We start from the raw sequence: 23,267 nt of genomic DNA on the forward strand, positions 1-23,267 counted from the left end.
AGTTACTTTGGGTGTTGGGGTAGATGTTGTGGCCTCTTTTGTGATCCTGGGTGTTTCAGAGCACCTGGGAGTCGGGCTTCCTCTGGGTGTTATAGGAGTGGGTGCAGAGCCAGTGCCCCAGGTCTGCTCTGGATGCAGGTTCAAACTTGAAGGAACCTATGCCACTGGACGGGCAGGGGTTCCTGTGTCCCTGGATCCTGGGGGTCTCAGTGACTCCGAGTGTTGGTTCAGTTATTGTGACCCCCTCACCTTGATCCTGGGTGTGTTAGAGTACCTGGGAGTCAGGCTTCCTCTGGGTGTTGTGGGACTGGGTACGGAGCCAGCATCCAAAGTCTTCTCAGGGCACTGGTACAGACTGGAAGGGCTTACTGCTCGCTTCGCTTCCTTCCACTTCCCTCCCTCCCTCCCTCCCTCCTCCCTCCTCCCTCCCTCCTCCCTCCCTCCCCCTCTCCTCCCTCCCTCCCTCCCTCCCTCCCTCCCTCCCTTCTTTCTTTCTTTCTTTCTTTCTTTCTTTCTTTCTTTCTTTCTTTCTTTCTTTCTTTCTTTCTTTCTTTCTACACTTCAGGTTTTATTCCCCTCCCGGTCCACCCTCTGACTGTTCCACATCCCATACCTCCTTTCTGCTCCCTTGTCTCCATGAGGATGTCCCCACCCCACCCACTCCGCCAGTCCTTTAAACTCCCTGGGGCCTCCAGTCTCTCGAGGGTTAGGGGCATCTTGTCTGACTGAACCCAGACCCCGTAGTCCTCTGCTGTGTATGTGTTGGGGGCCTCATATCAGTTTTCATTCTTAATATCTTCAAAATGCTGTGCAGAATAGAATTCTTTTTTTTTTATTAACTTGATTTCTTATTTACATTTCGAATGTTATTCCCTTATCCGGTTTCCGGGCAAACATACCCCTATCCTCTCCCCCTCCCCTACTTTATGGGTGTTACCCTCCCCACCCTCACCCCATTGCCGCCCTCCCCCCAACAATCACGTTCACTGGGGGTTCAGTCTTAGCAGGACCCAGGGCTTCCCCTTCCACTGGTGCTCTTACTAGGATATTCATTGCTACCTATGAGGTTGGAGCCCAGGGTCAGTCCATGTATAGTCTTTAAGTAGTAGCTTAGTCCCTGGAAGCTCTAGTTGCTTGGCATTGTTTTTCATATGGGGTCTCAAGCCCCTTCAGCTCTTTCAGTCCTTTCTCTGATTCTTTCAACGGGGGTCCTACAGAATAGAATTCTAATGGACATTCCTCTAGTAGGCAAATGAAATTTGTATTCTCATATTTTAAAGCTTCCAAATTATCTTTAAAACATTTGCTTGTTTGATTTTTAAATTACATTTTATTTTGTGTGTGTGTACGTGTGTGTATGCGTCATACATGCTCATGAATGGTGTACTTACTCCAGTCTGTGCACACAGATGTGACATGATACATGTGGTGTGGTATTCAAATCTACTGGGAAAGACTAAAGACTAGGGCCCAATTCTGATATGATGAATTTATTATTACTGCTAGCAGAAGGACCATGCCCATAGATCCAAAAAGCATGCAGTTCCTAAGGGAACTAAAGGAAATGTTTATAAAGGTGAACATCAAAGGTGAACACTACATTTATATCATGCTTTATGGAACCCATAGCTGGATGAAAAAAATGGTATACTGCCCTCAGTAATTGGTTACTCATCTCTGTTATACAGTGACAAATAGACCTGGTCATTCCAGTCGTACAGTGACAAGTGAATTTGGTTAATTATCTCACAGCAGGAGCATTATTATTTTATTCTTTCTTTCCTATTATTTTTAAAATTTTTATTCATTCACTTTACATAACAATTGCTGCTCCCCCCACCAGTCCCTCTGAGTCTCTTCCACAACCCATCCCCTTCTCCTCTGAGAGGGTGGAAGCCCAACTTGCGTATCCCTGGATTCTGACACTCCAAGTCTCTGCAGGGCTAGGCGCATGCATCCTCTTCCACTAAGCCAGAAAAGGCAGCCAAGTTTGGGGAACGTATTCCACCGACAGGGAACAGCTAGGGATAGCTCTCGCTCCAGTTGTTGGGGGAACCCACATGAAGACTAAGCTTCACATTTGCTACATTTGTGCAGGGGTCCTAGGTCTAGCCCACGTGTGCCTTTGGTTGGTGGTTCAGTCTCTGAGAGCCCCCAAGGGTCCAAGTTAGTTGACTCTGTTGGTCTTCCTGTGGTGTTCCTATCTGCTTCAGGGTCCTCAATCCTTTCCTCAACTATTCCATAAGAATCCCTGAGTTCCATCCGATATTTGGCTGTGGATCTCTGAATCTGTTTCAGTCAGCAGCTGGGTGGAGCCTCTCGGAGGACAGTTTATGCTAGGTTCCTGTCTGCAAGAATAACAGCATCATTGATAGTATCAGGGACTGGTGCTTGCCCATGGGATGGGTCTATTGTTGGGCCCATTATTGGTTGGCCATTCCCTCAGTCTCTATTCCATCCCCTGTCCCTGCATTTCTTGCAAGTAAGATAAATTTTGGGTTGAAAGTTTTGTGGGTGAGTGGGTGTCCCTCTTGCTCCAATGGAGTTCCCTTCTGGCTACAGGAGGTGACCTTTTCAGGTTCCAAATCCCCACTGCTATGAATCTCAACTAAGGTCACCACTGTTGATGCCTGGGAGCCGCCTCCATCCCAAGTCTCTGGCATTTGCCAGCACATGCTATTACTTGAGTTCTTGATCTTAGTCATTCTGATGGGTGTATGATGGGATCTCAGAGTCCTTTTGATTTGCATTTTCCTGACGACTGGGGACATTGAACATTTCTTTAAGTGCTTCTCAGCTATTTGAGATTCCTCTGTTGAGAATTCTCTGTTTAGCTCTATACCCCATTTTTTAAAATTTAATTTATTTATTTTTTGTTTTTACTTATTCACTTTATATCCTGCTTACTGCCCACCTCGTGATAACCCTCTCCCACAGTCCTTCCCCCGTGCCCTTCTCTTCTGGACAGGTGGGGGCCCCCTCAATATCCTCCCCACACACTGCACTTCAAGTCTCTGTGAGGCTAGGCACTTCCTCTCCCATTGAGGCCAGACAAAGTAGCCCAGTTATAAGAACATATGCTACTGTATCCCATTTTTAATTGGATTATTTGGTTTTTGGTGTCTAACTTCTTGAGTTCTTTATAAATTTTGAATATTAGCCCTTTGTCAGATGTAGAGATAGTGAAGATCCTTTCTTAATCTGCAGGCTGTCATTCCATCCTATTGACAGTGTCCTTTGCTTTATAGAAGATTTTAAGTTTCATGAGGTCTCATTTATCAATTGTTGGTCTTAGAACCTAAACTATTTGTATTCTGTTCAAGAAGTTATCTCCTGTATCAATGACTTTAAGGTTATTCCCCACATTCTGTTCAATTAGATTTAGTGTACCTATCTGGTTTTACATTGAGGTCTTTGATCCACCAGGAGTTGAGTTTTGTGCAGGGTGATAGATATGTATTTATTTGCATTCTTCTACATGCAGACCTTGAAAGAGCAATTCTCAATTTCATAGGGAAAAAAACCCAGGAGAACTAAAACAATCCAGAGCAATAAAAGAACTTCTGGAGTTATCACCATGTCTGACCTCAAGCAATAGTAATAAAAAGTGCGTGGTATTGGTATAGGAATAGATAGGTCGATCAATGGAATTGAAGTAAGTCCACACATCTATGGACTCTTGATTTTTGACAAAGAAGGCAAAACCATACAAAGGAAAGCATCTTCAACAAATGATGCTAACTGGAATATACTAATCTTATTTTACAGTAGCAACACCTACAGGCAGCTAGGATTTTATAGGCATTTCAGTGCAAAAGTCAATGGCCCATAAAAGGTGTCTGGGATTGTGTTAAATTTCTTAGGCATTACAGGGAGTCATGCCTAAATTATTACACAGGCCTGAGCACAGTGGATAAAGTGACAACTTGCAATAGTCAGTTTTCTCTTTTCACCGTTTGTAGCCTAGGGATTGAATTCAGGTGGTCAGGCTTGGTGGCAAGGGCTGTTTTACCCAAGGAGCCATCTTGCTGGCCCTTATTTTCACTTTGAGATAGTGTTTTGTATGTTGCCTAGACTGTTGAACTCCTGGTTCTAGGTGATTGTCTTGTCTTAGTATCCAGAATGTTACATGGGTTTCCTTTATCATTTTTGCCATAATCAAAAGTCAGTATTATAGTAACGAAGAAATCTTTATCTTCATATTACAGGCACCAGAGAAAGACAAGATATTTATGTTTTTTGCCTCTGTGGTTCTGACAGTCTTGTGAGGGAAGAGATTTTAAAAAAAGAAAGAAACAAAAAAACCCCCCAAACCAGAGAGAGGTATCCTGCCTCTTTTGATGTGGTTCAGATGGAGGATGCCAGTTGCAGGTTTGCTACTGATTTTCCAACCCTTGTGTTATCTGCAAAGGCAAAGAGCCCCTCACTTCCCTAGATTTTTATTCTCTGAGGAAAAGTAATTGACATCACCACTGTTGGAGACAGACCCTAGAGGCTAGCACAGCCAAACAATGTGCTGGGTGGAATGGTCTCCTGATGACCTTTGAATACTCTAATAATGATAAAAAAGCACATTCAGCTTAGAAAACAAGATGATGTCTTAACAATGATAAAGCCAGGTCTAGGTAGATGGCCCACTTGGTAAAATACCTGCCATGGTCAAACAACTTGTGCAAGCATAAGGACCAAGAACCCATGTAAAAAGCTGGGTGTGTACAGGCATGCACCCGTAGCCCTAGCGCTGGTGTGCAGCTAGAAGGTGGAGACAGTAGCATCATCAGTGGTCGGCCAGTCCACCTAATCAGTGAGCTCCAGGTTCAATGAGAGACCCTGTTTAAAAGAAAATAAAGAGTTCTGGAGAGATGTATGAGAGGATAGGGTTTCAGTTCCCTGAATTTATGTCAGATGGATCACAACCATCTGTAACTGCAGCTCTGGGGGAGGAGGGTTCAGATGCCTCTGGACTCTACAGACACCAGCGTACTCATACAGGTACATACATATATGCATGATTGAAAGAAAAAAGAAAGGAAAAGGAAGGCTGGAGAGTTCTGGTGAGATGGCTCAGTGGGTAAAGGTGCTTGCTGCTAAGCCTGATGGCTGAGTTTGAGTCCCAGGACCCATATGGTGGAAGAAGAGAATCAACTCCTGCCGGTTGCCCTCTGACCTCCGTGTTCCCCACAGTGAAATGCACTATCCTTATGAATAAATAAACGCAGTAAGAGTTGAAGTCTAGATTAAACATGAAACAATGAAAGAACAAGTTACAACAAGCTCCAAAATAGAGGCAGAAGGCTTGCAAGGAGGAGGGGGGATTATGATAATCACATAGGACATTAAGGAAGGGCGTTTCCAGGCTGGGAGGTGGCTCAGCGGGTAAAGAGCTGCTGTGCAGGCATGGAGGTCTGGACTTGATCCCCAGCAACCATTTTAAAAGCTGGCCATGGTGGCATTCATATGTAATCCCAGTGCTGGTGTGGCAAGATAGGTGGATCTTGAGAGCTGACTTCCCAGCTAGTCTATCTGAAATGGTGAGCTCCAGATTCTGCTTCAAAACATAAGATGGGGAAGAAACTGAAGAAGGCACCTAACATCCCCCTTCCAGAAGCGGTCCTTAAAAAAGATTTACGTTTACTATTTTGTATGTGTGATTCCTTGTAGATGGAGTGACATCTTGTGAAGGTGACACCTTATGTAGGTGCTGAGAAACCCAACTCAAGTGCCCTGGGAGAGTAACAAGAGCTTTTTTTTTTTTTTTTTTTTTTTTTTTTTTTATTAACTTGAGTATTTCTTATATACATTTCGAGTGTTATTCCCTTTCCGGTTTTCAACAAACATTCCCCCTCCCCTCCCCTTCTTTATGGGTGTTCCCTCCCCATCCTCCCTCGGCTTTGCCGTCCTCCCCCCCAACAATCTAGTTCACTGGGGTTAAGTCTTAGCAGGACCCAGGGCTTCCCCTTCCACTGGTGATCTTACTAGGATATTCATTGCTACCTATGAGGTCAGAGTTCAGGGTCAGTCCATGTATAGTCTTTAGGTAGTGGCTTAGTCCCTGGAAGCTCTGGTTGCTTGGCATTGTTGTACATATGGGGTCTCGAGCCCCTTCAAGCTCTTCCAGTTCTTTCTCTCATTCCTTCAACGGGGGTCCTATTCTCAATTCAGTGGTTTGCTGCTGGCATTCGCCTCTGTATTTGCTGTATTCTGGGTGTGTCTCTCGGGAGAGATCTACATCCGGCTCCTGTCGGCCTGCACTTCTTTGCTTCATCCATCTTGTCTAAGTAACAAGAGCTTTTAATGGCTGAATCATCTCTCCAGCCTAGGCGGGGAAGGGCCTTTCTTTTTAAATTTCATTTTGTTGATTAATGCTATATGTGCATATGATGTATGAATGTAAGCACGTGAGTTCTCTGATACACATGTGGAGGTGAGAAGACAGCTTGGTGGACTTGGTTCTTTTTCTCTATTGTTATCTAGATCCCAAGGATTGAGCTCAGTCATTAGGCTTGCATGGCAAGCACCGTTACCTGCTGAAGAGTCTCACAAGCCAAAAAGTCAAGTGTTTTTGGAATAGTGAGTTTTGAGTAGTGTTGAAGGAGAAAGAGATTTCCCTTGGACATCAAGACTAGCTTTGTGCAAAGGCTCTGAGGCAGAGTGACGCAGGAAGATCAGGGAAGTCCATGTAACTGAAACATGTGATTAAAGGGATGAGAGAGTGGAGGTGACGGTGGGAATAAGACAGAGCCAGTCATGCAGCACCTAGAGGGCCAACGTAAAGACCTGGCTTCCTCTCTGAGATAGGTGTGGGGGAATTTCTGAGCATATATCTGTTGTAGATGTCGTCCAACTCCCATCCTGTGGTGGTATGAGGTGGAGAGAAACTAAAACCTCCTCACAAGTGCAAGAGATCTGGCTTGTTGTCTGGCAGAGTGGGATCGGATCACTCTTCATTCATTCATTCATTCATTCATCCATCCATTCATTCATTCATTCATTCACTCACTCTTCATTCGTTGACAGTCGATGCTTGTCCAATACTTACTCTGTTTCTGAGCCTTTCTGAGATACAAGGGTCACAGAACAAATAAAATTGCCCCATGGATCACAATCACGATGGGGCAAACACTTGGATGTCTCTTCTATATTATTTATTTTACATGCTTGTGTGTTGCAGAGCTTCATTTCCTGAGCAAAGCAAACCATCTTTACCCGAGCAGCTATGACTGCTCGTAAGAGGCCATCAGGACCAGACTGTGGACTGTTGCTATTCCCCTATAGAAGGAGGACATGGGGAGGGTCCTTTGATTCCTACAGTTCCAGTCACCCCTCTCAACCACTTGTTTGTAATTCTGCCCTACATGCATGTCCTAGGGTTTCTATCTCTGTGATAAATTATATGATGAGAAGCTTGGGGAGAAAAGGGTTTATTTTATTTTATACTTTTAGATAACAATCCATCACTAAGGAAAGTCAGGGCAGGAACTTGCAGGAATTGAAACAGAAGTCATGAAGGAGTGTTGCTTACTGACTTGCTCAGCCTGCTTTCTTATAACACCTGGGACTAATGTTCTAGGAGAAGCACCACCAGTGTGCTTGGCCTCCCACTTCAATCACGGTAAAAAAAAAAAAAAAGCCAGTGCTATTGTTAATGATGGGCTATAAGTGTAAGATGTAGACTGTTTCCTTTCCAAGTTGTTTTTGGTCAGTGTTTCATCACAGCAACAGAAGAGCAAAGGAGAACCCAGGAGAGAGAATGTGTGGTATGCAGGTATGGATTTACTCTTGCATGTATGTGCATTTGTGTGACCTTGTGTGTGGAGGTCAGAGGTTGGTATAGGGTTCCTTCCTTGATTGCTCTCCATCTTATATATTGGGGCAGGTTCAGTTAATTGAACCCAGAGCTTGAAGATGCCACTAGTCTAGCTATCCAGCTTCCCCCCGGGGAATGACAAACAATTTATTTACTTGATGAGCCATTTTTAGCCCCATTTTCTTGTCTTTTTATTACTTTTCTTCCAGCAAGTAATCATTTTTGACAAGAGTGTATCAGGTGCGTATGGGAGATGCTGTAGGGTAAGGGACTGGCTGAGGTTGAAGGTGTCTGGTCAGGAAGGAAGTGGCCAGGAATAGCCGCAGAAAAAATCTGGTAGACTCAGGTAAACAGGAAGAGCTCAAAATATATTAGAGGTAAGATGGCCCTAGCTGGTGACACTGCAGCTAAGAGCTATGCAATACCAGTGGTTTTGAAGGATGTACACATTTAAACAAGCTCTGGAATTACCGACTTCTGATGGTCTGTCACTATGACAAATGGGTTTATTGTCTGGTTTTCTGATCTAATCTAGTGGCTGCCAATGATTTCCCCTGGCCTTTGTCTATTTTTGGTGTGTGTGTGTGTGTGTGTGTGTGTGTGTGTGTGTGTGTGTACCATTATACATGCACATGGAGGCCAAAGGGGGGGTCTTTTAGCAGTGTCTTCTATGACTCTCCACCTTATTGATACAGGGATTCTCACCAAAGGTTGAGCTAGGTTGTCAGCTAGAAAAAGCCCCAGCCATCCTGTTTCAGCCCACCACCATGCTGGGATTACAGTTATGTGTGGGCAGCAAGCACGCTAATCAAGTGGTTTCTCAGCCCTACCCGGGCATTTGTTAGACAAAGCCTTCCTTATTGTGATTCTCATGACTGGTTGGAGAAAGAGGCTCTCATCTATAATAATATGCCTTGCCTCATATCACATGACTGCAATGGGTCCTCATCAGTGCACTGATATCACTGTTTGCATTCCTGTTCCCTGAAGTCCTCTGCTTGGAATGCTTTCTCCTAATCTTTGTTTCTCAATATTCAGAATTTGTCTCTAATGCCTTGTTCTCAAAACATTCATTCATTTATCTGTTTATTCATTTCTTCCCTGTTTCCCTCTGTTATCCCCCTCCAATGCCCACTGAACCTTTTTTTCCTCATGTCCTACTTCCTTGCTTTTGTTTTTCTGTGGCACACTGAGTTTAGTTAGGGTTGCCTGCGCTCGCATAGATGAAGGGTTGTTTTAACAAGGGCAACTAGCCAATGGCTCTGCCACTGAAGAAAAGGACACTCCATTCCCCAGCAGCAGTTAACTGCCAACAGATCCTCAGGGAGGGATGGCATCCGGTGAACCTTCCCCATTCCATGATGGAATGTTGTTGGGCCCAGGCTCCTGCAGGTAACCACAGCTGCTGTGGGTTCATGAATGCAACGTTCATGTTTTGACCAGTTCTTTGCACTGACCACTTCCCACTGCAAAAAGGTGATTCTCTGGCCCAGACAGAGAGAAGCACTAATCTACGGATATAAACAGCCTTCAGAAGGCCATTTGATACCATATCCACTCAGGAGAACAATGGTAGCAGGCTCATCTTAGGTTCTATCACTTCCTCATTCATGGGCTTTTGAACAGCTTTACATTAGATGCATGAATTCTCCCTGTGGGGCTTGCTTCAATTACAATTCTTAAATTTTTGAGTCAGGGTTTCTCTCTGTGGTCTTGGCTGTCCTGGAACTCAGGCTGAGTCAGACTGAACTCAAAATCAAAGTCAGGTAGAACAGGCTGACCTGAAGATCAAAGATCTACCTGTTTCTGCCTCCTGAGTGCTGGGTTTAAAGCTATATACCACAACATCAATTTTCTAGTTTTTATAAAAATATTGTATGCATAAACTATTGTGAATGTGGATGTGGAGGCCAGTGGAAATCTCCACTGTTTATATTCCTTTGTTTACAATATACTTTTATTAAAAATTATTTTTCACTTGCCTATTTTTATTAATGATTATATTTACTTATTTATACCCCAAATGTTGCCCGTATTCCTGGTACCTCCTTGCAGAGTTCTTCTTCCCCCCTTTTGCTTCTGAAAAGGTACCCCCTGGACATTCCTCCTCCCTGGAGCATCAAGTCTCTACAGGTTTATGCACACCCTCTCCCACTGAGGCCAGACAAGGCAGTCCTATACTTCGTATGTGCTAGGGGCCACAGACCAGCCCATGTATGCTCTTTGGTTCGTGGCTCAGTCTCTGGGAGCTTCCAGGGGTCTGGGTTTGTCAACACTGTTGGTCTTCCTATGAGATTGCTATCTCTTTCAATTTCTTCAGTCCTTCCATTAACTCTTCCATAGGTGTTCCTGATCTCTGTCCAATGTCTGACTGTATCTACATCTGTCTCAGTTAGCTGCTGGTAGCTCAGAAGCAGCCATGCCAAGCTGTCTGAAAGCACAACATAGCGTCAGGTATAGTGTTAGGGTTTGATGCATGCCCATGGAATGGATCCCATGTTGGGCTGGTAACTGGTCAGCTATTCATTCAGTCTCTGCTTCATGATTGCCCCTGCATCTATCCTTTAGATAGGAACAATTTTGGGTCAAAATTTTTGAATGTGGGTTGGTGTCCCCATCCCTCCACCGGAAGCCCTGTCTGATTTCTAGAGGTGGTCTCTTCAGGTGCCATATCTCCACTATTGGGCATTTTGATTAAGGTTCTGGAGCCTTCCTCCATCTCAGGTCTCTGGGTCTTTCTAGAGGTCCCCCCTCCCTCCCCGCCGCAACTGCCTATTTCCTTTTATTTCCTTGGCCCTCTGGGCTTTTTTCTTGTCCCCCTCCCAATACCTGATCCTGCCCCTTTCCTCTCCACTTTCTCTCTCCCACCCAATTTCCTTTTTCCCTCTGCCTCCCATGATTATTTTGTTCCTACTTCTAAATGGGATTGAAGCAGACTCACTTGGGCTTTTTGTTTGTTTAACTTTAGAGTCTGTGGAGTGTATCATGGGTAGTCTGTACTATTTGGCTAATATCCACTTATCAGTGAGTACATACCATGCATGTCCTTTTTGGTCTTTGTTACCTCACTCAGGATGATATTTTCTAGTTCCATCCATTTGCCTGTAAAATTCATGATGCCCTAGTTTTGAACGGCTGGAGTATTCCATTGTGTAAATGAACCACATTTTCTGTAACCACTCTTAGGTTGAGGGACAACTGGATTGTTTCTATTTTCTGATTATTACAAATAAGGCTGCTATGAACTTAGAGAAACATGTATCCTTGTGGTATTGTGGGATATCTTTTAGGTATATGCCCAGGAGTGGTATAGCTGGGTCTTCAGGTACATTTTTTTTTTTCCGGAGCTGGGGACCGAACCCAGGGCCTTGCGCTCACTAGGCAAGCGCTCTACCACTGAGCTAAATCCCCAACCCTTCAGGTACATTTTTTTCCCCCAATTTTCTGAGGAACTGACATCTTGATTTCCAGAGTGGTTGTACCAGTTTGCAATCCCACCAGCAATGAAGGAGTGCTTCTCTTTCTCCATATCCTTGCCAGCATCTATTCTGATTGGTGTGAGGTGGAATCTCAGAGTTGTTTTGATTTGCATTTCCATGAAGACTAAGGACTTTGAAGATTTCTTTAGGTGTCTTTCCACCGTTTGAGATTCCTCTGTTATGAATCCTCTGTTTGGCTTTGTACCCATTTTTTTATTGGATATTTTCTTTATTAACATTTCAAATGTTATTCCCTTTCCCAGTTTCCCATCTGGAAACCCCCATCTCATCCCCCCTTGGCCTGCTTCTATGAGGGTGCTCCCCCACCCACCCACCCACTGACTCCCTGCCTCCCAGCCCTGGCATTCCCCTATACTGAGGCATGGAGCCTTCATAGAACCAAGGACCTCTCCTCCCATTGCTGCCTGATAAGTCCATCCTCTGCTACATATGCAGCTGGAGCCATGGGTTGCTCCATGTGTACTCTTTGGTTGGTGGTTTAGTCCCAGGGAGTTCTGGTTGGTTGATATTGTTGTTCTTCTTATCAGGTTGCAAACCCCTTCAGCTCCTTCAGTCCTTTCTCTAATTCTTCCATTGGGGACTCTGTACTCAGTTCAATGGTTGGCTGCAAGCATCTGCCTCTGTATTTGTCAGGCTCTGGCAAAGCCTCTCAGGAGACAACTATATCAGGCTCCTGTCAGCATGCACTTCTTGGCATCTGCAATAGTGACTGGGTTTGGTGGATGTATATATATGGGCTGGGTCTCCAGGTGGGGCAGTCTCTAAATGGCCTTTCCTTTAGTCTCCGCTCCACACTTTGTCTCCATATTACCTCCTGTGAGTATTTGTTCCCCCTTCTAAGAAGGACTGAAGCATCCACACTTAGGGTCTTCCTTCTTCATGAGCTTCATATGATCTATGAATCGCATCTTGGGTATTCCAAGCTTTTGGGCTAATATCCACTTATCAGTGAGTACATACCATGTGTGTTCTTTTGTGACTGGGTTACCTCACTCAGGATGCTATGTCCTAGTTCCATCCATTTGCCTATGAATTTCATGAAGTCTCATATTTTTTTAAAAAATTTTTTAATTGGGCATTTCTTATTTACATTTCAAATGTTATTCCCTTTCCTGGTTTCCTGTCCATAAGCCCCCTAACCCCCCGTCCCCTTCTATAAGGAGGTTCCCCTCCCCATCCACCTCCCCTTACCATCTCCCCCTCCCCACAATCCCCTACACTGGGGGTCCAACCTTGGTAGGACTAAGGGCTTCTCTTTCCATTGGTGCCCAGCAAGGCCTTCCTTTGCTACATATGCAGTTGGAGCCATGGGTCAATCCATGTATAGTCTTTGGGTAGTGGTTTAGTCCCTGGAAGCTCTGGTTGGTTGGCATTGTTGTTCTTATGGGGTTGCAAGCTCCTTCAGCTCTTTCAATCCTTTCTCTAATTCCTTCAACGGGGGTCCCATTCTCAGTTCAGTGGTTTGCTCCTAGCATTTGCCTCTGTATTTGACATGTTCTTCCTGTGTCTCTCAGGAGAGAGCTATATCCAGTTCCTGTCAGCATGCACTTCTTAGCTTCATCCATCTTATCTGGTTTTGGTGGCTGTATATGTATGGGACACATATGTGGCAGGCTCTGAATGGCTGTTCCTTCAGTCTCTCCTCTAAACTTTGCCTCCCTATCCCCTCCTATGGATATTTTTGTTTCCCTTTTTAAGAAAGAGCGAAGCATCCGCAATTTGGTCATCCTTTTTCTTGAGTTTCATGTGGTCCATGGATTGCATCTTGGGTAATTTGAACTTTTGGGCTAATATCCACTTATCAATGAGTGCATACCATGTGTGTTTTTCTGTGATTGGGTTACCTTACTCAGGATGATATTTTCTAGTTCATTCCATTTGCTTATGAATTTCATCAAGTTATTGTTTTTGATAGCTGAGTAGTACTCCATTGTGTAGATGTACCACATTTTCTGTATCCATTCCTCTGTTGAAGGGGATCTGGATTCTTTCCAGCTTCCTGCTATTTTAAGTCTGCTATGAACATAGTGGAGCATGTGTCTTTGTTGTATGTTGGAGCATCTTTTGGGTATATGCCCAGGAGTGGTATAGCTGGGTCCTCAGGTAGTGGAATGTCCAATTTTCTGAAGAACCTCCAGATTGATTTCCAGAGTGGCTGTACCAGTTTGCAACCTCACCAACAATGGAGGAGTGTTCCTCTTTCTCCACATCCTTGCCAACATCTGCTGTCGCCTGAATTTTTTATCTTAGTCATTCTGACTGGTGTGAGGTGGAATCTCAGGGTTGTTTTGATTTGCATTTCCCTGATGACTAAGGATGTTGGACATGTCTTTAGGTGCTTCCCCTACATTCGATATTCCTCAGCGGAGAATTCTTTGTTTAGCTCTGTATCCCATTTTTAATAGGGTTATTTGGCTTTCTGGAGTCTAAGTTCTTGAGTTCTTTGTATATATTGGATATTAGCCCTCTATTGGATGTAGGACTGGTAAAGATCTTTTCCCAATCTGTTGGTTGCCGTTTTGTCCTATTGACAGTGTCCTTTGCCTTACAGAAGCTTTGCAGTTTTATGAGGTGCTCTTTGACTATTGGTGATCTTAGAGCATAAGCCATTGGTTCAGGAAAATCTCCCCAGTGCCCATGTGTTTGAGACCTCTCCACTTTCTTTTCTTTTAGTTTCAGTGTATTTGGTTTTATGTGGAGGTCTTGGTGGGTCTCTCTTTGGACAGTTAGTGGAACAAAAGTGGTGTCTCACCTGTGGGCTTAGGAGAGCGAGCATTCCTGGGAGACGAGCCCTCACTGTGCAGGGTTTCAGTCTGGAGAGCTGTGGGACAGCCTTAGCTCTGGGCGCAGATGGAAATAAGAAGGTGGCATGGCCTTTATTTGCTGATCCCTGTCTCTGGTGCCGTCTTCATTTTTGAGGCAGGATCTCCTTGTATTGGAGATCACCAGTTAAACATGCCAGTGAGCTCCAGACCACACTTTAGAGAGGCAGGCAGGACATGTGTGTGCTTGAGGCCTCCATACAGTATACAATTAGGAGGGGGTGGAAAGAACATCTGCTCTGCCCCTAAGGTCACCAGTATGGTCTTCAGGACATGTTGTGAGTCTCTGCATAGAGGGTAATACAGCCTTTTTTCTTCTCTTTCTTTCTCCTGTCTTTCTTCTTTTCCTTCTTTCTCTTTCTTTCTTTCTTTGCTTTGGGGACAGAAGCTTCCTCTCTCTTGTGAGGCAACTGTTTACTGAGTTATCTCTCCAGCCCCTCCTTCCCCTTTTGGACCCAGGCTGGCCTTAGGCCACATAGGAAAGGATGACTTTGACCTCTGATCCTCCTGTGGTCATCTATCCTGAACTATACAACGATAGCCAGATTGAACTAGGGCACACCTTTGTGCTTTTCTTTAACCATATTTCCTGTGTTTCAAAATGTCACCTTCAAATGTTCTTAGGGTGAAGTTTCCAAGATGATTGGAGTGGGACACACACTCTATATACTGAATTGGAGTAGGACACACACCCTATATAGTGGATTGGAGTGAGTGGGACACACACCCTGTACACTGGATTGGAGTGAATGGGACACACACCTATACAGTGGGAGAAGAAGTGCAGGCATGACTGAGTAGAGGAATGGCAGCTAAAGATGGGCAGAACTCGGTTTGCATGTTATACAAAGTCACCAGAATGTTCTGATTTAGGATTTCTAAGTCCTTTGTAATGGTTCCCCTGGAGTGATCAGGGTCCTAAAAGCTGGGAAGGTATCTCAGTGGGTAAGAATGCTTGGTATGTAACTATGACAGACTGCATTTGGATCCCCAGACTCATGTAAAAGCTATGCATGGCTGTGAATGCCTGCAACCCCAGCCCTGGAGAGACAGGAAATGGGCACATCCTGGATTCTCACTGGCTAGCAGAAATGGCAAACTTCAAGATTTAATTCAACTGAAGAGGGCAGAGAAGAAGTAGAACAAAACATTTAATTTCATCCTTTGGCCTCTGCACACAAGTTTACAAGTGTGCACTTCCCCGTGTACATTCATATATATCATACACACACACACACACACACACACACACACACACACACACACACACACACACACACTTGAAGGTTCCTATAGGACAAGAGACTGGGCTGGGTTCAGAAGACTGGAGAGGGGATGAATTCTGGTGTCTTCAGAACAAGAGGACTTGGGGATCTGTGAAAGGGACAGATGCCAACTACTGGAAGTTGGAGAAAACTGGTCTAAAAGTGATAGACTTTGTCTCTGCCACAATGACTTGGAAGGCAGAGAGGGACTCCATGTCTTCTTGACTATTTTTCCTAGATCACTGTGTGGACTGAACATATATTTGTGAATGTTTTAAACAAGAAATTGAGGGAACTGGACACTCTGGGTTTGAGATCACATGGGCTTTAGGGTGTGTGTGGGCAGATGTGAGAGTTTCCAGGGTTCTAGATTAATCAGGGTTATAGTCTGGTGCTGGGTGGAGCCTAACGATTCATGCAAAGGGGTGGGAGTTCTAATCGCATTCAGTGAACTCATCATTGGGGATATGCAAATGGTAATGTTCCATGCCTGGCAAGTTGTAGGTGAACTTCCTAATCCAGGGAATTGTTAAAGTCAGGGGAATCTCAGTTTAAATGAGGGCCTCGTAGGTGTCCTAGTAGGCTGGGGGAAGGTGGGTTTTCTGAACATTCCGTATTTCTAGTGACATTTGAGACAGCCTATTTTCTTTTAATTGATAATTTTAGACACACATCTATGTTTTGAACAAATTCATACCACTTCTTTCCTTCTATTATTATTCCTTTCTGTACCCTCACAACTTTTCCCTTCCAACTTCAATACTGTTTTTCACTGTTTTCCTCTGTGTGCCCCCAACCCCGCCTCTGCCTCACTCTTCCTTTCTCTCTGCTCCCTCTCCCTTTTTAAAACACATTTTCCTCTTTTCTCAGTGTCTACCCACTTCTCATTTGGAAGAGTTTCCTCCTGCTGTCTCTAACCTTACCTTTGAACCTGCTGTGCTAAAACCTCCAAGGACACTTTCACAGGGATTAACTAAGAGCATTAGAAAACAGATACTTACATTACAATTCATAACAGCAAAATTAAACTTATGAAGTAGCAATGAAAATAATTTTATGGTTGGAGTGGGGTGACCACAACTTAAGGAATGCAGGGTTGCACATTAGGAAAGTTGAGAACCACTGTATTAAGAGTCATAGATAACTTGGTCTCTTGAACTTGAGGGTGCTGCCCTCTGGTGGGAAGAACAAAAAGTGCCTGCTTTCAGCTTGGTGACCTGGCAGATTGAGGATAGGCCTCAACCCCTAGGCAGAATGTATAACTGGCCTGGTGGTCCTGCCATTCTGCCTCTCTCTCCCTTCCTGCCTCCCTCTTTCCTTCCCTCCTTTCTTCTCTCCTTTTCTCTTTAAAACGAATTTGCCATTTCGCTTTCATTAAAAACCTAGCATACATGTTTTAGCTTATATTTTATTTCCTTATGTTTTGTTGTTACCTCTGAAAAGCCTCTTCTTTCCTGATGGGAGACAGAAAGGGAGTAGATCCAAATGGGAGGGGAAGAGGGGAGGAACTGCGAGTAGAGGGAGGAGCAACCGCAATAAGGATATATGAAAAAAGAATCTGTTTTTGAATGAAAGTAAGAAAAAGAAAAAAAAATTGCCATACAAAGTAACAGATTTTCTTAGGACATTTTTTTCCATTTTTTTCTTTTTTATTGGATATTTTTTATTTACATTTCAAATGTTATTCCCTTTTCTGGTTTCCTATCCACAAGCCCCCTATCCCATCCCTCTCTCCTTCTTCTTTAAGGGTGTTCTCCCTTCCTAACCACCCCCCATTCCTGCCTCTCGCCCTGACATTGCCCTACATTGGGAGATCGAGCCTTGGCAGGACCAAGGGCTTCTCCTCCCATTGATGCCCACAAGGCCATCTTCTGCTACACATGCAGTTGGAGCCATGGTCTGTCCGTGTGCAGTTTTTTGGTAATGGTTTAGTACCTGGGAGCTCTGGTTGGTTGGTATTGTTGTTCTTATGGGGTTGCAGGCCCCTTCAGCTCCTTTAATCCTTTCTCTAACTCCTCCAACGGGGACCCAATCCTCAGTTCAATGGTTTGCTGCTAGAATTCGCCTCTGTATTTGTCATGCTCTGGCTGAGCCTCTCAGGAGATGGCTATATCAGTCTCCTGTCAGCATGCACTTCTTGGCTTCATCAATATTGTCTAGGTTTGGTGGCAGTATAAGTGTGTAAGTGTAGGGACAACCCTGTCCTGAAACCAAAAAGAAAAAACAAAACAAAACAAAAAAACAATTCCCAGGATTCATGGATGGGAGACAGGAAGGATCATTAAGACTTGCTGGCTGCCAATCTATCTCCAGGTTCAGTGAGAGTTGCTGTCTCAAAGGAACAAAGTGGAGATTGATAGAGGAGGACTTTTTTTTTTTAAGAAAATATTTATATATTTATTTATCTTTTTTCATTTTTATTAACTTGGGTATTTCTTATTTACATTTAGATTGTTATTCCTTTCCCAGTTTCCTGGCCAACATCCCCCTAACCTCTCCCCCTTCCCTTCTATATGGGTGTTCCCCTCTCCATCCTCCCCCCCTTACCGCCCTCCCCCCCCAATCATGTTCACTGGGGGTTCAGTCTTGGCAGGACCAAGGGCTTCCCCTTCCACTGGTGCTCTTACTAGGCTATTCATTGCTACCTATGAGGTCAGAGTCCAAGGTCAGTCCATGTATAGTCTGGGTAGTGGCTTAGTCCCTGGAAGCTCTGGTTGGTTGGCATTGTTGTTCATATGGGATCTCAAGCCCCTTCAAGCTCTTTCAGTTAGAGGATGACTTCTAATATCTTTCTCTAGTTCCCATATACACATGTGCATGTGCGACACACACACACACACACACACACACACACACACACACAATCACATCACAAGACAAAAGCTGCTAGCCATGTAGACAAAGGCACAAGGCATATGTGTAAGCATCTGGAAAGTGACCCATGACAGAATGAGAGGTCAGAGGACCTTTGAGCTGAGAGGTAAGAGGGCCTGGAATAGATGAATAAAATCCAGGGAAATCTGTTTATTTTAACAACAAATGACATACATGTTTCCCATTTCTGCATGGGATTCTGATTATCTTCAATCCGTACTGGAGAACTTGGTGCAGAAGACTCCAGGTGCTTCATGGGTAGAACTAAGTTCCCACTTCAGGATCAGCAAGAACATAGTTGGACTGAAGAGACCTTATAGCCCCAGGGCAAAGAAAGTCCCTGGGGCTGTGTTGAAGTCATAGGGTGAGGGGAGTGCCAATCTAAAGAGATGGTTATCACCTCTGAACGAATGTAAGGAAACAGGGTTGAGAATGGCTAGCACAATAAGCCTTTAAGGACATGTGTAGAGGCAAGTGGAGGGAACCAGCGTCTAGGTGTATTTCTCCTGGAACATCTGCCTGAAGGTCATAATGTGACAGATTGCTCTTGAGAACACTGTTACCCATCTTATCCTAATCTGGGCTGATAAAAGGTCACCAGGGAGTTAGTCTGTTCTGAGTTCCAGAAAACATGTAGAAATTTCAGAGAAGAGAGTTCTGGGGTTCAACATGGGGAAGACCCTAGAAGAGTGTCTTTGGAGAGGGGTTATGGGGAGGGAGTTGGGAGATTACAACACAGAAAAGGGCTTAGTAGGTATTAATGGGCTCAGCAAAGCATGCCTCTGAATTGAAGAACCATGACCCAAATCTGGGAGTCCAGAGTCTTTCTGGGAGGTCTTCACCTTCTTAGAAAGCATCCTTGTAAGGTAGCCATGAAGGACTCTTTCTGGTGGAAACGATGTCAGCTTTGAACAGTAAGGGCCATTGTAAGGTTTGGGGATCTTGCTGTTCTTTGAGGGGGTTGATGGAGATGAGTTACCAGAGAAGATGATTACAGGAATATGAAGGGCAGCTCTGGAGAGATATACCATGGTAGGAAGGTGATCGTTTCAGGGATGGGCCAGGGGAACCTGCAGTAGGTCAGGAGACTCGGGGACGGTAGATGGAGATTCAGTATTCATGTGTGGAGTGTGGAGAAAAAAAGGGGGAGTACATGCATTTGGTCAGCTAAGAGTGAGTTGCCCACACTTCTGTATCCTATCTTCCAGTGCTCATAGGTTACTGCAGTTTTTGTCCCTCACCCGTGATGATTTGCTTTGCAGTGAATGACAATCAATAAAAGACCATGCAGATGGTCAGAGTGCAGAGACCAAGTACATGTGGAACTCTGAGCCCTAGATGAAACATCTACTTCATATTATTCCTAATGACCCAGGGAACTGTGCAGAAGAAGGAGCAGAAAGATTTTAAAAGCCAGAAGTTGGGGAGGACGGTCAGAATATGTCTTCAGAACACTTTGTAAGGGCCATTGCACTTATGAATGCACAGCTGCTGTGCTTGTGTGCATATGACCTACGCACTATCAAGCCATTCAACATTCCAGCTTAGATATAAGAGCCCCACTCCTAAGTTGAGGAGCTTTGGTAGGGAGAATGAGTTTTCTTCAGAGGGTTGTTCCCTGTAAGAATGCCTATGTGACAGTAGACAGCCCTACACTCATGCAGCATTGACTGAGTGGACTCGGTGGTCTGTGACAAAAGTCCTGAGGGTAGAAGGAGAATGTGGTAGAGGGGCTCTGGGAGACACTGGAAGGGAAATGGGGAGTTGTATAAATTGAAGACACATGTACAAAATTCCTGAGGAACAAATTAAGGAAAAAAGTATAAGGGACTATAAGGAGTATATTTGGAAGGATAAAAAATAAGGGTTCAAACAAATCGAAACAAAACAAAGAAATAAGGGTTCTTATGTTCCTGGACTTGGTGGAGAACATCAAATATCGTTACTGCTATGTGGCCTCAGATTTCCAAAAGGAACAGGCCTGCCCAGATCAGGAGTGCAAGCAAACTGATCATGGAGGGCTAGTAGAATTGGAGTATTCTTGGGAAAATTCTAGGATGTGGTAGGTAGAACATCTTGTGAAGATTTTTGTGGGGAACTGTTTGGAGGAGTTGAGAAATTATATCAAGGGCCACTTAAGGCTACTTAAGAATTCATGGACATTTGTGGAGGGCTTTCCTCTCTCTCCCTGTCTCTCTCTATCTCTCTCTGTCTCTATCTGTCTCTGTCTCTCTGTCTCTGTCTCTCTCTGTCTCTCTGTCTCTCTGTCTCTCTGTCTCTCTGTCTCTCTGTCTCTCTGTCTCTCTGTCTCTCTCTCTCTCTCTCTCTCTCTCTCTCTCTGTGTCTATGATTAGTATGTCAGATTCTGAAGGTATCTTGGGAATGTGTAAATGTGTCTGGGTGTTTTACTTAACCGGAAGAGAATGCCATGGATGGGTGGATAGGCTAAAGATACCTGGAAGGTGGGTTGGACAGAACTAACAACAATAACAAAAAAACCTAATTGGTATTGTTTTAGAGTTTGTTATGAGGGAAGTATAAGGGATTAGAATTAGGATATCTAAAGAGGAAGGTCATGGATACTTTAGGGTCAGTCAGGTGTTTGTTTGGAGGAGAAAGTTCCAGGACTGTGAGGGGTTGAAGTTGAGGAGTTAAGCTGGAGGTGGGTTAGTGATTTAATGAGAACATGAGTCATTTGGGTGGGCTCTAGAATATGGGATAGAGCTGGAAGATGAGAGAGTTTGCTTTTCAAGAAAGCTTTACTGCCCTTAGCCCTTCCCTCCTTGTCCCATGTTAGTAGCATTTTCGGTATACAACCTGGGGTCCCATTTCTTCATATTGTTCCCGCAGGACCCAACAGGACTGGAAAGCATGTAGTGAGGCCAAAATGGAGCCCCCGATCCACACTGAAAGATTCCTGTTGGGCTGTGCCATCACCACTACGTGGTCCTCAGGGGACAGAGAACGTAGCAGCTCTGTCCTGAAGCGACTCTCCAGGCCGGTGAAGAGTGAGGAGCCTCCACATAAGATCACATTCTGGGCCACATGGGGCCGTAGATCTTGAGGCACCCTGAGGAGGCTCTGTTCAGCCATGGCTGGGAGGCCCATGGGCGATAATCCTGGAATCTCTGGGGGATGGAATAGGAGCTCTGGACACTGGAATAACTCTTTTCCCAGAGTAACAGTCCGTCCATCAGGAAGCCTCAGAGTTTGCTTGCACTCCTGATCTGGGCGGGCCTGTTCCTTTTGGAAATCTGAGGCCAAATAGCAGTAACGATGTTTGATGTTCTCCACCAAGTCCAGGTCCTCCTGTTGCAATGAGAAGCCAGAGCCCAGGATCATTTCTGCTAGGAAGGCAGTAAGATGGTTGCCTGCCAGGTCCAAGCGTTGGATGGCATGGGGTAAGTTGTAACCCTGAACAACTGGCACTGTGTAGCTGACTCCGTGGCCAGTGTCCACAACGAGTCCGTTAACACGACCGTGAGCATAGACTGACAATACAGATTGAGAGGCCACATACAAGGCTGGGGAGTGCAGAGACTCAAAGGCCACCTCTACTAGCTTCTCTCGGTTGGTGGCAGGGCTGAAGGGTGGATCCGAAAACAGTAGAGGGTGCTCCTGGGTGGCTACTCGGAGATCATGTTCCAGGATGTGTCGCCATATTAGTTCGGCTGCTTCCCAGTCCACCACAATGCCATTGCGAATAGGCTTCACCAACCTCAGTTCTGGGCGGGAGCGGGCTGCCTCCCCAATAAAAGTTTCCAGCTCCGATTGGCCCTTGGTAGCCTGTTTCTTGGGCTGGCAACCCAGGATGGTGGCCACCGAGTAGGTGGGTTGGGATTGTCCTGCAAAGCCTACCTTACAGGTGCCTGTGCCCATGTCAATAACCACAGCACCTGTTTTCAGTGGGAACCTGTCTCCCACCACACTGAAGGAATCTTGCTCTAGATTCTTGCTCACCAGGACTGTGTTAGAGGTCGGGGAAGGAGGCCCACGAGTTTCGGGGGAGGGCTGGGGCTTTGGGTATCCATTGACATCCATGGGCTGCAGCTGGCCTCCTAATGCTGTTTAACAAAGTGGACCATGTTCTCTTCCGGTTAAGTAGACACCCAGACACATTTACACATTTCCCAAGATGCCTTCAGTCTGACATACAATCATAGACTGCAGGAGAACAGAAACAGAAGAAGAGATGAGAAGGAACAAATTTCTAGAACATCAGAACTCTTTGTTTTTGTTCATTTGTTTGAACCCCTTTATCGCTTCAGAATGTACTCATATGTCCCTTATACTTTTCATGAAATTTATTCCTCCAAGGTATGCATATTATGTTTCAGAGTTCTTCTTCTCTGTAACTCCATCAACCTCAAGGCTGACAAGATCTGAGTACAGTAACCCTTATTCAAACTGACAGCCGTTCCACCAGAAAGAGTCCTTCATGTACAGAGAAGATGAACCTCAGGAAAACCAATTTAGTCATGTTCTTCAATTCAGAGGCATGCTTTTCTTCCAGGCCCGTGTACTAAGCACCTTTAACTCCTCATAACCCCTCAAGACATGTGAGACTGGGGCAGCAGATGCCATTCTCAGCCCATTTCCTTACGATCGTTCAAGAGTGACCCAGGACTTTGCTGATCTACCCATGAAACACCGTCTTCTGCCAGAATTGTGTGTGTGTGTGTGTGCCAGCAGACATGGACTCTGGAGTGACGTGGGCAGTGGAGGAGCCATCCTGCTGAACAGTGGGCTGGGTGTGGGGGGTGGGAGATGGGGGGCTGCCATGGGGGTGGCCAGGAAACTGGGAAGGGATGTGTGGGAGAATGTGCCCAGGATTAACAAAATGAAATATTTTCTTAAAAAGGTCATCTCACTTTATTCCTTTGAACTCATGAACTCAGGTGGCGACCAGTGAGTATCTCCCATCCTGAATCCAGGGTGTTTTTATTTTTCTTTGGTTGAGCAATTGCCGCAGAGCCAGAGCCAGAAGTGTGCTGGCAGA

At 44.9% G+C, this 23,267-nt stretch overlaps 1 protein-coding gene across 1 annotated transcript; it reads right to left on the minus strand.

Moving 5' to 3' along the window:
• Positions 1-21,008: 21,008 nt before the first annotated feature.
• On the minus strand, positions 21,009-22,368 carry Actl9 (actin like 9). The gene has a single exon (XM_032890716.1). The coding sequence runs from the start codon at positions 22,307-22,309 to the stop codon at positions 21,062-21,064; it is 1,248 nt and encodes a 415-aa protein (XP_032746607.1). The 5' UTR covers positions 22,310-22,368; the 3' UTR covers positions 21,009-21,061.
• Positions 22,369-23,267: the final 899 nt, after the last annotated feature.

The sequence above is a fragment of the Rattus rattus genome, chromosome 1 (assembly GCF_011064425.1).
Source record: "Rattus rattus isolate New Zealand chromosome 1, Rrattus_CSIRO_v1, whole genome shotgun sequence".
Taxonomy (NCBI): Eukaryota; Metazoa; Chordata; class Mammalia; order Rodentia; family Muridae; genus Rattus; species Rattus rattus.